Source organism: Leptonotus elevatus, chromosome 1 (genome assembly GCF_054856555.1).
Source record: "Leptonotus elevatus isolate MCC_2025b chromosome 1, RoL_Lele_1.0, whole genome shotgun sequence".
Taxonomy (NCBI): domain Eukaryota; kingdom Metazoa; phylum Chordata; class Actinopteri; order Syngnathiformes; family Syngnathidae; genus Leptonotus; species Leptonotus elevatus.
This window is the reverse complement of record NC_141239.1, coordinates 4,430,316-4,443,969: the sequence shown is the minus strand read 5'-3', so window position 1 is coordinate 4,443,969 and position 13,654 is coordinate 4,430,316. Positions and strand designations below refer to the sequence as shown.

At 39.0% G+C, this 13,654-nt stretch overlaps 1 protein-coding gene across 1 annotated transcript in view; it reads left to right on the top strand.

Annotated features, from left to right (window-relative positions):
• Nucleotides 1-4,469: 4,469 nt before the first annotated feature.
• efr3a (EFR3 homolog A (S. cerevisiae)) overlaps nucleotides 4,470-13,654 on the top strand; it is a 73,731-nt gene continuing 64,546 nt past the window's right edge. Inside the window, exon 1 of the mRNA XM_086079742.1 lies at nucleotides 4,470-5,005. Within this exon, the coding sequence (XP_085935868.1) occupies nucleotides 4,996-5,005 (10 nt within the window). The 5' untranslated portion in view covers nucleotides 4,470-4,995. The remainder of the gene's footprint in view (nucleotides 5,006-13,654) is intronic.

The window sequence follows — 13,654 nt, the reverse complement described above, 5'->3', positions numbered from 1 at the left end:
TTTCAAAAACAAATCAAACAGAGACATTTAAGTTATTCCGCAAAACAAGGATGAAATATAACTTTTTTTTCCCCATAAATAATAGTAATGACTTCCAAAAAAACTCATTTACAAAAGAAAAGACTTACTGTTTGAAATGGAATAGGATGAAGCAACTGCTTATCTAGTCCAATACCCCGATTTTACCAAATTTATTACTTGAACTCATTATTCATAAATGCCTTAAAAATGATTGCCAAATATTTTTACTTCTTTTAATGTTTTCCTCAAGACCATTCCACAAAACCACTCCACAGATCGAAATGCACATACTTTTGAGTTTCGTGCGAGCATAATGTTGTTTGAATTTCAATTTACTTTTAAATAATAACACCCTCTCTCTCTGTAAATAATTGTTGTATGTTGCCGGGCAGCATTTTATGATTTGCCTATACATTATTTGTCCATTTTTAAAATCTACCAGATCCCTAAACTTTAGTGTGCATAATTTAAAAAATAGTTTATTGGTGTGTTTAAGGTATCCTACATGATTTATTATTCTTATGGCTTTTTTTTTTTGCAGTGTGCATAATGATTGTATTGTGGTTTTGTAGAAATTACCCCAAACTTCTACACAGTAATTCAAATATGCTAATATTAATAAACAATACAAAATATACATTGCTTTTTCATTTAATATGTGTCTGGCCTTTCCCAACAATCCAACAGTGCTTGCTACCTTTGCCCTAAAATGTTTTATATATAAATAAATTAAATATAATATAATACAATAATAATAATAATAATAAAAAAACAATCATGTTTTATATGGGCTTTCCAGCAGATTTTGTCGACAAGAATCACACCCAGAAATTTATTTACACAAACCCGTTCAATTTGAGCGTCATTATTCCTCTGTATTATTTGTGTATTTATTTTACGGTTTCCAAACAACATCAGTTTGGTTTTATTCAGAAGAAGTTTGTTTAAATCAAAGCATGTTTTAAGTTTATTTAATTCTTTGGTGACCACCAGCACAAGCTGCTGCATGTTGTGCCCAGAACAGAAAATGTTTGTGTCATCTGCAAATAGCACAAACTTTAAGATTTTCCAAACCATACAAATGTCGCTTATGTACATAATGAACAATTTTGGTCCCAAAACCGACCCTTGTGGGACTCCACAAGTAATACCCATTTGAGTTGATTTGTGATTTCCCAATTACACAAATTGATTCCTCTTGGATAGAAAATGTATCAAGCAGTTGAGTGCAACTCCTCTAATTCCATATTTTTCAAGTTTCCTAACTAGTACATGATGATTTATTGTGTCAAATGCTTTTTTTTTTAAGTCTACAAATCCTCCTATTGCATTTTTTTGGGTCCAGAGAACTGGTCATTTATTCCATTAGCCCCATTAATGACATTAAAATTAAAGTACCACTAATTGTCACTGCCGCCTAAGTGGTGCGAAATTCATTCTCTAGAGCCATCCCCTGAGGGAGCGGTGAGCAGCAGCAGCAGCAGGAGCCGCGCTTGGGAATCATTTGGTGATCCAACCCCCCAATTCCAACCCTTAATGCTGAGTATCAAGCAGGGAGGCAAATGGATCCCATATTTAGAGTCTTTGGTATGACCCTGCCGGGGATTGAACCCACAACCTCCCAGTCTCAGGGCGGACACTCTACCACTAGCCCACTGAGCTAGTTGATGTGAATCAACCTTAGTCTAAATCCATATTGACTGTCATTGTTAGATAGAGGTATCTTAGTTATCCCATATTTAGTCTTTTATTAATTGTAAAGCATTTATTCAACCTTGTGAATGTATTCAACATTGTGACCTCTGTTTGAACTGTGTGAGTTGGAGTCAACTGCAGTCAAAAGACAGGAAATGTGCCCTGATCACAAGACAAATGGCCGGAACATTTTTATGGCCGAGAAGCTTTTAGTGTTAAAGAATGTCTGCATTGTTGCCTGTGTAAATGATTGTCACATTGCTGCTGCGTGTTTCCCCAAACCCCTCAGAGCAGTAATGTCCATGTGGTAGGTCATCCCAATAAAAAGAGGAGAAACGACCGAAATGGGCAGGAGGTTGTGATCTGCACATCTCTGTTAATCCTCCTCGCGAGTCTATATCTCGTCTTCCTTCCGTGTCTGTTTATTAAATGTTCAAGGTTGAATGAACCCAACAGTCATTTAACAATTCATACTTTTCAATGAAATCATCTAGTCTATTTGTAAAAAGGTTTTCTAACATTTTTGGAAACAAAAAACAAAACCTTTTTGCAAATAGACTAGATGATTTCATTGAAAGTTGACTATCAACGTTAAATTGTGCCAATACTGTAAATCAGACGATAGACACCCCGGAAGGCGTGAATTTTTGAAGCAAGTTGAAATTTGAACGTTGAGAATCAGATGTATTATGTGGGAGTAGTTTCATGGCAAAAATAGTGAGGAGAACAAAAATCACAAAAACATATGTGGGAATGCTGCATTGAAAAGCAGTGCGGAGTCTCACGGTGACTTCAATGTCAAGGATATGCCAGGACAAATGAATGTAATTTTACAGTTAATTTACATTTCAATCGGTGTTTATTGTAATTTGCTTCCCAGTGCTCAAAAGTCTTATCTTATGAAAATGTTTCAACTCGGATCATAGCTGTCAAGGATCGATTACATCATCATCGTGGTGCTACTCAGGAGCGTAGCCAGAAAATTTTCATTGGGGTGGCCAGTGTCATTTTATAAATAAATAAAATCTTATATAATAGATAAAAACTAAATAATATATATATATATATATATATATATATATATATATATATATATATATAATTAATAACAATAATAATCACCAATAATAATCATCATCATAAATAAAAAAATAAAATCTAATATAAAAACAATAATAATAACATTAATAATAATAATCATAAATAAATCCATAAAATCTAATATAACAAATAATAATAATAATATTATTATTAAAACAATAATAATACAATTAATAACATTAATACTAATCAATAATAATAATCATAATAATGATAATAATAGTAATCATAAATAAATACAAATCTAAAAATTTAATAATGTTAAAAACAATAACAATAAAATCAATAACATACATAATAATAATCAATAATCATCATCATCATCATAATCATGAAGAAAAATCACGGATACAAAAATGTTCCCTTTGGTATGGGGGTGGCCAGAGGGGTGTCCATGGGCACCATGTAGCTCCGCCCCTGGTGCTACTATGCTCTTGTTTGTGTACAGTATTTCCATTGGTCAGCCCTGCTGGCAGATGTCAATCATTTGACTTGAAGAGACACGTCCAATCCTCTAATCGGCGGCCTTAAACCCAAAAGGTCTTTAAGAGCTTAAAAAGCACAACCGACTTTCACACTCAACTAGCGCGGCCTGCTGTTATTTTTAGCGACATGCTGGCTAATTAGCTTGAAGCTAAATCTTTCCCAACACTTAAGTTTGGTCAATAATTTGTAAAAATGACACCCACACACATGAACTGATTAATAGCATGGATTTGTGAAAAGATCCTGAAATTTAGCAAATTCCGGCAGTACTACTTTTCACGTTGTGTGCGATATTTCCTTGCAATAAAAAAATTATCAGGAAAGAAGTAATACAAATCTATGGAAGCGTATTGTTGCAACACCAGAAAAAAAAAGTTCAATGTTACGCTATACCGTGATTACTTACACGTTAAAACGTGATTAAATATCATGATTTATTGTGATAACTTTAACATTATAACCTAATGAGTTTCACGAGTTAATGCGATAACATTGACATTATAAAGAGACAAGTCGCACATCGTAACGTGATAAGTTTCACAATTTAACATGCTAACTATAACATGATAAAGTTTCACTTTAACATGTTAAGTTTTACTTCACTTCCGTGTTCAGCAAAACAAAACAAAGCTACCTTTTGTCCTTGTTGTGTCTTCGGAATCAAATATACGAGCTACCCAGCTCTGCTGTTATTCTATACAACTCTAATAAATAAATAAATAAATAAAATGGGGGCAAGTATTTCAAAAGGTTTCACATGTAAAAATACGACAGCCACATCAGACTGGCATTCACCTGAATTGAAAGCAGTTGCTTTGTTTTGCCCAATGTGGATGACAAAACAAACTTAGCAGAGTTACATTTATCAAGTTAAAACAACAATGTGCTTATTTCCTCAACAATCCAAAGTGGATCCAACATACCTAAACCTTTAGGTAAAAAAGTAACCTGACTTTTGCCACAACGTTTGCATTAGTTGTCCAAGTGTCAAAGTCAACTGATCAATCAACAAATCAACCGATAATGTGGTAATTTTAACGAATAGTCAGTCAAGTCAGACGGCACGTGGGGGAATCATGCAATGACGTCACCTTACCGTTATCTCTTGCGCGCGCGCGCGGCGGGGGCGGGTCTTGCACACCTGCGCGAGTCAGCGTTCCATCACGGTGCCTTCACGGATCCTCGTTTGTTTGGCTGTCACTCTGTGCACTCCAAGAGCGCGGGGGGGTTTCTTTTCGTTTCTTGTCCCCCCCCCCCCTTTTTTTTTGTGTATTCCGCTCACGTGTAAACACTTCCGTGTTGTGCTCGCACCGAGAAGGAAGTCTGAAACGAGGCCGACGGGCGGCTTCCGTCTGCCTTGTGAGCGTCCACAGACGCCCGCGCCTCTGTGAAGGTCTCCCACCCCCGAGTGAGTGAGTGAGTGAGTGAGTCGAAGCATAGCGGTGGACGGTGGTGGTGCTCGGACCGTACGTTAGCTCGAGAGGCTAAACGCTCTGTAGGCTGCTCGTCCGCGGAGCGAGTTCGGCTTGTGTCGGCGACCTTCTGCGTGTTGTCCTGGAGCTCGCTGGCTCGTTAACTTTGACGGTCGGGTGCCGTCGGGACGCGGAAGTGGTCGCCATTCCGATGTCAGAAAGATGGAGGCTAACTAACTAGCTGCCCACACAGTCACTGCGACACTTGGACTTCGCCGACATGCCAGCAGGTAAGAGCACACACGGGACAGAAAGGATTTCAAGCTTGAATGTTGATATGTACCTGTGACGTGGCCGAGAACTTTTAAAACAGTGGTTCTCAACCTTGATTCAGTGACGTACCCCCTGTGAAACATTTGATCTCTTGAACAATTTGGAAATAAAAAGAGATAACTAACTAATAACAAACAAATAAAGATTTGTGCACATACAGATTATCATCAACATAAAGTGTCATATTTTGGGATTATAGTAAAGCTCTGTTCTAAAAAAGAAATAATAAACTAAATTTTAAATAAAGTTTTCAAGTGATTGACAGGCAATTCTTGGTGGCAGATGACAAGTTGGGTCAAACCATTCTGGTATGGGGGAGATTTCTGTGTTTTTACGACACTGAAATTCAATTGCCTACTGAATATAAAATTCATTTTATGAACTTTTTTAGAAATATTTACATATACTTTAAAAAATATATTTTAAAATCTCACGTACCTCCTGGAGTGCCTTCACGTACCCCCATTTGAGAACCACACACCAAGCATTAGTGGTGCGTTTAGGGACCCCGGGGTTGAGTAGATTGTGTTTGGACAACAGTTGAACCCCCTTTTATAGTGGACCATGTGTTCCAGACCCGGCCGAGATGGGAAAACATCCGCGATGTTCACAATTCGTTGACAACAAACAACATATTTGTATTTCTTTTGCCTGTGACTAGCATACAAACCGGGCAGATTGCTATAGTAGTCAAACCACATTTTCAAGTCAAAATAATGGCAATTACAACGCTCTAAATTCCAATGCTTTTCAATGAGCAGAGAGCTTCCTTTCACCAAGGTAATGCTGCATTCGAGGAAGGTGGGAAGTCGTAATGATCTCGCTCGGATTGTTCGACCTCAAAAGTGTTCGAGGCAAATGTAAACAACAATGATGGCTGATTATGATAAATTGTTTGTTATGCTGTCAGTCGTCATCACATCGGCCAAACAATTGGCCATTTTCCCCTTAAAACGTCATCAAAGTAAACCGAAGTTTCTGATGTTGTGAAAGTACTCTGAATGCACCATTTTGCTTGCGGAGCATTAGCAACTAGCTAGTGTGTAGCCTATGTTATTTTCTTCTGTTGTCTGCATTATTAATTTGTACATACTGTACTTCTAAAGAATTCAAAATGTAAACTAATGATGGTTTTAAAAAGAGCAGGTACAATGTGCTGCTATTTACATATCGGCACTGTCCTGTGAAAAACACGTACATTTTGACATTTTTATGTTTATGAGATAAAACTGAATGCAGACATCCCAAAAAAATGTAAAAACATTTTTATTTTATTTTTTAAAAAGGACATCAATGTTTTTCACAAGACGGCGACGATATGTTCCGATTAGTCAACTAATCCCGACTACTGTTGGTGATTAGTCAACTCGCAAAATAATCGTTTGTGGCAGTCCTAGTTGGAACACTTTTTTTTTGTGTTTAATTTAATTAACAACATTTAAAAAATGCTAAACCATGAATCAAACACATTAGCATGAAGGTTGTAGCTATGTGTACTAGGGCTGGATATCAATTCTAATTTCATCAATTGATTTCGATGCACAAGAGTTCATTTTGATTCAATTTAGATTTTTCCCGATTCAATTCGACTGACTTCAGTTCAATCCGATATCAATTAATTTTGGAACATCAAATCTTCTTAAATGTCAAGGACATGATAAAAACTACACAAATATTAAATAAAATTATTTAAATAAAAATAAATACAATATAAATAAATAAGATAAAATTATAAAAAAAATTTGGCTGAGGAAGTAACTGGTTAAATGATTGAGTTTTTAATAAAAAATAACACGTGTTACAATCACTTACACAAACATTGACATTAGCAAAGATGAGATAAAAATATTTTCACAATTCTAATCTAATAATTGTAAACATAAACTAAAACGATTCTGAATTGTCTTAAAGTGCAGTAAGTCAGGTATTTTATAAATGTAAGAAAATACTTTTAAATTCATGTAAACAGTACATTTTTAAGAAAACTGTTAGATACAAATTGGCCTTTAAAATAAAATTTTCTTCAGAATTGATGGGGGGGAAAAATTAGATATTTAAATATTCGATTCATAGTTTTATGAATCGATATTGGTCTCGAAAAGGAAAATCGATTCTAATGATTTTTTATTTTTTTTTATTTTTAAAACCCAGCCCTAATGTGTACAGAACACTTTTTGTTGTTGTTGCTTGCTCCGACAGCTCGTTAATTCAGTGCAGCTGATTGACAAGCCGAGTCACATGAGTGGACTTTGGACTTGGGCACCGCTGCCGGTCACGCGGTCAAGGACTGACGCTTGACGGACACCTTGTTAAACTCCGACAGCTGTTTTGAGTGTCGGGCTAGCGGTGAACTTCCCCCAGGAGCACACCTGTGTGACCTTCCAACACGGAAGCTGTCGGGAATGATTTAGAGGCTGCGCTCGCTCGTCTGGGAAGACGGATTAGTGTCTGGGAAAGCTGCGGAAGGGCTCAATTTAGCGCAGGTGTGGGCAGAGACTTGGCAAGGGTCACAGTATTCCCCAGCCTGTGTTCATGTGATCAAATAAGTCTGTTTGGGGACTGTTTTTGTGTCAGAAAATGGGCTCCACAAATCCCTTCAAATTACAGCCAGACTTTATAACGTGATTCTTTCTCAATCTTTTCACATCATCCACTGCTCAAGATAGCCCGTCTCCTATTGGCTGACAAGTTTCAGTTCAATAAATATCCACAAATAAGCTCACATGGGCTGGAATTCCGAGGCCTTCTCCAAGTCGACGAGTCAAAACGTTTCTTGCTAGGGCTGCTCGATTATGGGGGGGGGGAAAAAATCGCCATTATTTTGGCAATAATTGAAATCACGATTATTCAAACGATTATTTAGTTTTTGGTACAAAACAAGAATATTAAGTATTTAAAAAATATCAAGACTAATAAAAAAAAAATAGAAACACTATAATTATGTAAGTTCCTTTTGGACCAAACAGAATTTGATGTTTTGTATATATTTATATATAATATATATGTGTATGTATATATAATATAATATATATATATATATATATATATATATATATATATATATGTATGTGTGTGTGTATATATATATATATATGCGTGTGTGTGTGTATATATATATATATATATATATATATATATATATATATATATATATATATATATATATATATATATATATATATATATGTATATATATATATATATATATATATATATATGTATATATATATATATATATATATATATATATATGTATATATATATATATATATATATATATATATATATATGTATATATATATATATATGTATATATATATATATATGTATATATATATATATATGTATATATATATATATATATATATATATATATATATATATATATGTATATATATATGTATATATATATATATATATATATATATATATATATATATATATATATATATATATATATATATATATATATATATATATATATATATATATATGTATATATATATATGTATATATATATATATATATATATATATATATGTATATATATATATGTATATATATATATATATGTGTGTGTGTGTGTGAAAAGATATATATGTGTGTGTATGTGTATGTATGTGTATATATATATATAAATGAGAGACAAATGAGAGAGGTATAAATTTAAATAACTCAAATTTGAATTAATTTAATTTTTGACTATTATTCAGATTTTATGAGATAAGAGAGAGATGAGGGATGAGGGAGAGATGAGATATGAAATTGAGAGAGAGATGAGATATGAGAGAAATATGACAGAGAGAGATGAGAATGAGAGAGAGAGATGAGAATGAGAGAGAGAGATGAGTAAGGAGAGAGAGATGACAAATGAGAGAGATGAAATGAGAGAGAAAATAAAGAGATGAAATATGAGAGAGAGAGATATGAGAGATATGAGAGCGATGAGAGAGAGATGACAAATGACAGAAAGTCCAAATTGCTGCGCTTCTGCTTGTTGGCCACAAGATGGCAGCAAGAGACCAATAGTTTTCATCCCAAAATTTGGTTCTTCAAGGCCAAAAGTACAGAACTTGGAATTGGCGCACAGAACTTGGATATCCACTTCCACCTCCTGGAATTCGACTTTGGCGGAGGGACGAACCAGCAACCCTGGGATGCTCCACGCCCGTGTTCTCGGCCCCGCTTGACAAGCTATGGGCCCGCTTCGCGGGCTGGGCGAAGCCGATTGGTCAAATTCCTGAAAGTGGCCTCTTGAGGTAGAATTCCTGGCATTGGACTCAAGCCGGAAGGGGGGCCCAACGACCCTGGGATGCTGCAGGCCCGTATTCTCGGCCCCGCTTTGTATAGGTATAAATTTAAACAACTCAAAAATATGTATTATTAATACTTATTTTTGAGTTGTTTAAATGTATACCTTTTTTTTTTACGATGATGCTGATTTTATGAGATATAAGAGAGAGATGAGAAAAAAGAGATGAGAGATGAGAGAGATACATTAGAGAGAGATGAGAGAGGGATGAGATATGAACATGAGAGAGAAATGAGATATGAGGAAGAGATGAGAAATGAGAGTGAGATAAGAAATGAGAGATAAGATATGAAAGAGAGATATGACAGGAGAGCTATGAGGAAGAGATGAGAAATGAGAGAGAGAGATGACAATGGGAGAGAGAATAGAGAGAGATTAAATATGAGAGACGAGATATATATATATATGAGATAAGAGGTATGAGAGAGGTATAAATTTAAACAACTCAAAAATGTAACATGAACTTTTTTTGGCATTTATGCTGATTTTAAGAGATATGAGAGAGAGATGAGAAAAGGGATGAGATATGAGCGAATTTGGAGCATACAGTATATTCACTACCCCCCATAATAACAAAACCATTTTTTAAATGCATCTTTGTGCCCAACGACAAGTAGTTGTTTGGTGCATCTGCTGTGGTTTGAGATGTTGACGCTTGCCGCAGCTCCTACGATGATGAAAGCGGCGCACGGCGGCCTCCATGTCCTCATTTCTTTTCAGCCTCCAAGACTGCAAGTAGATGATGGCTGCTATTAATAATCGTAAGACGTGTTGCGCTCTCGAGGCGCTCGTTATCCTCAAAGTGTTAACCACCTCAATTAAGTCATTATGGAGCACAAACGGATTCACGGGCCTGCTGCTGGGAAATTGCCTTCACATACGAGTGCTTCGTCTTTTTTATTTATTTGTGGTGGGAGTGATTACAATTAGGGCTGTGCAATTCATCAAAATTCAATTATAATTTCAATCATTTCACAATTACAAAATCAACATAATCGGAAAAAAAGATGATTCATTTTTGAGTTGTTTAAATTTAAACATTTGCATCTTTTTGCATTTTTAAAATAACTAATTTAATACATTTTGTTTCATCCAAAAGGAACTCGCATGATTATAGCATTTCAAATAATTTTATGTCTTAATTTTTTTAATTTGTTTTTTTACATTTAAACATTTTCTTGTTTTATACCCAAAAATAAATGATCGTCCTGCGGCATATAAATGAATGAATGAATGAATGCATGCCCGCACGCCCCTCCTTGAGCCGGCACCTTACTGTGGTGGAGGGGCTTGTGCGTCCCAATGATTCTAGGAGCTATGTTGTCTGGGGCTTTATGCCCCTGGCAGGGTCACCCATGGCAAACAGGTCCAGGTGAGGGGCTAGACAAAGCACGGCTCAAAAGACCCCTATGACGAGTGAAATAAATGGACTGTCGTTTCCCTTGCCCGGATGCCGGTCACCGGGATTTCTCTCCCCTCCCTCCCGGACATGGAATGTCACCTCTCTAGCGATGAAAAAGCCAGAGCTGGTGTGTGAGGCCGAGAAGTTCCGACTAGACATAGTCTGATTCGCCTCTACACACAGCTTGGGCTCTGGTACCAGTCCTCTCAAGAGGGGTTTTCCTCTCTTCCACTCTGGAGTTGCCCACAGTGCGAGGCGCAGAGCAGGTGTGGGCATAGTTATTGCCCCCCGGCTTGGCGCCTGTACGTTGGGGTTCACACCGGTAGACGAGAGGGTAACCTCCCTCCGCCTTCGGGTGGGGGGGGACGGGTCCTGACTGTTGTTTGTGCATATGCACTAAACAGCAGTTCAGAGTACCCACCCTCACGGGAGTCCTTGGAGGGTGTGCTGGAGAGCGCTCCCTCTGGGGACTTCCTTGTTCTGCTGGGGGACTTCAACGCTCACGTGGGCAATGACAGTGAGACCTGACCCCCGATCGGAACCTGAGTGGTGTTCTGTTATTGGACTTCTGTGCTCGTCACGGATTGTCCATAACGAACACCATGTTCAAACACAAGGGTGATCATATGTGCACTTGGCACCAGGACACGCTAGGCTGCAGTTCGATGATCGACTTTGTAGTCGTGTCATCAGATTTGTGGCCGCATGTTTTGGACACTCGGGTGAAGAGAGGGGCGGAGCTGTCAACTGATCACCACCTGGTGGTGTGTTGGCTCCGATGGTGGGGGAAGATGCCGGTCAGATCTGGCAGACCCAAACGTATTGTGAGGGTTTGCTGGGAACGTCTGGCGGAATCCCCTGTCAGAAAGAGTTTCAACGCCCATTCCCGGAAGAACTTCTCTCTTGTCCCGGGGGAGGCGGGGGACATAGAGTCCGAGTGTGCCATGTTCGGCGCCTCCGTTGTCGAGGCGGCTGATCGGAGCTGTGGCAGTAAGGGGGTCGGTGCCTGTCGCAGCGGCAATCCTCAAACTCGCTGCTGGACACCAACGGTAAGGGATGCCGTCGAGCTGAAGAAGGAATCTTATCGGCCCTTTTTGGCCTGTGGGGCTCTGGAGGCAGCAGAAAGGTACCGGCTGGCCAAGCAGAACGCAGCTTCAGTGGTCGCTGAGGCAAAAACTCGGACAAGTGAGGAGTTCGGTGAGGCCATGGAAAACGACTTCCGGACGGCTTCGAAGAAATTCTTGTTCACCATCCGGCATCTCAGGAGAGGAAAGGAGTGCACCATAAACACTGTGTATAGTGGAGATGGGGTGCTGCTGACCTCGACTCGGGACGTCGTGAGGCGGTGGGCAGAGTACTTCGAAGTCCTCCTCAATTCGACCGACACGTCTTCCTTTGAGGAAGCAGAGTCTGGCGACTTTGAGGTGGGCTCTCCTATCTCTGGGGTCGAAGTCACTAAGGTGGTTTGAAAGCTCCTTGGTGGCAGGGCCCGGGGGTGGATGAGATCCGCCCGGAGTTCTTAAAGGCTCTGGATGTTGTGGTTGACACGCCTCTACAACATCGCATGGACATCGGGGACAGTGCCTCTCTATTGGCAGACCGGGGTGGTGGTCCCCCTTTTTAAGAAGGGGGACTGAAGAGTGTGTTCCAACTATAGAAGGATCACACACTTTAGCCTCCCTAGTAAGGTCTATTCAGGGGTGCTGGAGAGGAGGGTCCTTCGGGAAGTCGAATCTTGGATTCAGGAGGAGCAGTGTGGTTTTTCTCCCAGCCGTGGAACAGTGAACCAGCTCTTCACCATCTGCAGGGTCCTCGAGGGTGCGCTGGAGTTCGCCCAACCAGTCTACATGTGTTTTGTGCATTTGGAGAAGGCGTTTGACCGGGTCCCTCGGGGCTTCCTGCGGGTGGTTCTTTGGGAGTACGGGTTACCGAGCCCCTTGATACGGGATGTGCGTTCCCTGTACGATCGGTACCAGAGCTTGGTCCGCATTGCCGACAGTAGGTCGGATTTGTTTCCAGTGATCTGGTTGGACTCCGCCAAGGTTACCCCTTTGTCACCGATTCTGTTCATATTTTTTATGAACAGAATTTCTAGGCGCAGCCCAGGTGTTGAGGGGGTCCGGTTTTGTGGCCTCAACATTGCATCTCTGCTTTTTGCAGATGACGTGGTGCTGTTGGCTTCTTCATGCCGTGATCTCCAACTCGCTGGAGCGGTTTGCAGCCGAGTGTGAAGCGGTTGGGATGAAAATCAGGACCTCCAAATCTGAGACCATGGTCCTCAGTCGGAAAAGGGTGCAGTGCTCTCTCCGGTTCGGGGATGAGATCCTTCCCCAAGTGGAGGAGTTCAAGTATCTTGAGGTCTTGGTGACCAATCAAGTGTTTGTCATATGGGTCCCGAGATTTACTCGTGACCAGTCCATTATGTGCCATGACACTAATTGATGACCAATTGTTGAAATTCAAAAAATAAAAGATCGTCTTACTACACAGTGCACATGCTGCACTCCAATTTCAAGTATTTGCCAACATAAATAAATCAATAAAAAATTCTGTTTGGTCCAAAAGGAAGTTAGTATCGACTGTTAGCTAGCTATTTGAATAGCTAGCTAGCTTCAGGGGCTAAAGCCAAAGTGTGGCAAGGTTTTTAGTTTCAGGTGTTAGCTAGCTAGCTCCCATGGTGCTCGTTTACCTGCTAGGGAGCTAACTAGATAGTTAGCTAGCATCAGGGGCTATAACCAAACTGTCGCAGGGTTTTTACTTTCAGTTAGCTAGCTAGCTGTTTAATGACAACCCAGTTGGAGTTAATTGTAAAACTAAACACACGATGATAAGAATTACATCCACTGTATATTTAAATACAAAACATGCTTCGTTTTTAAAACATCGCTAGCC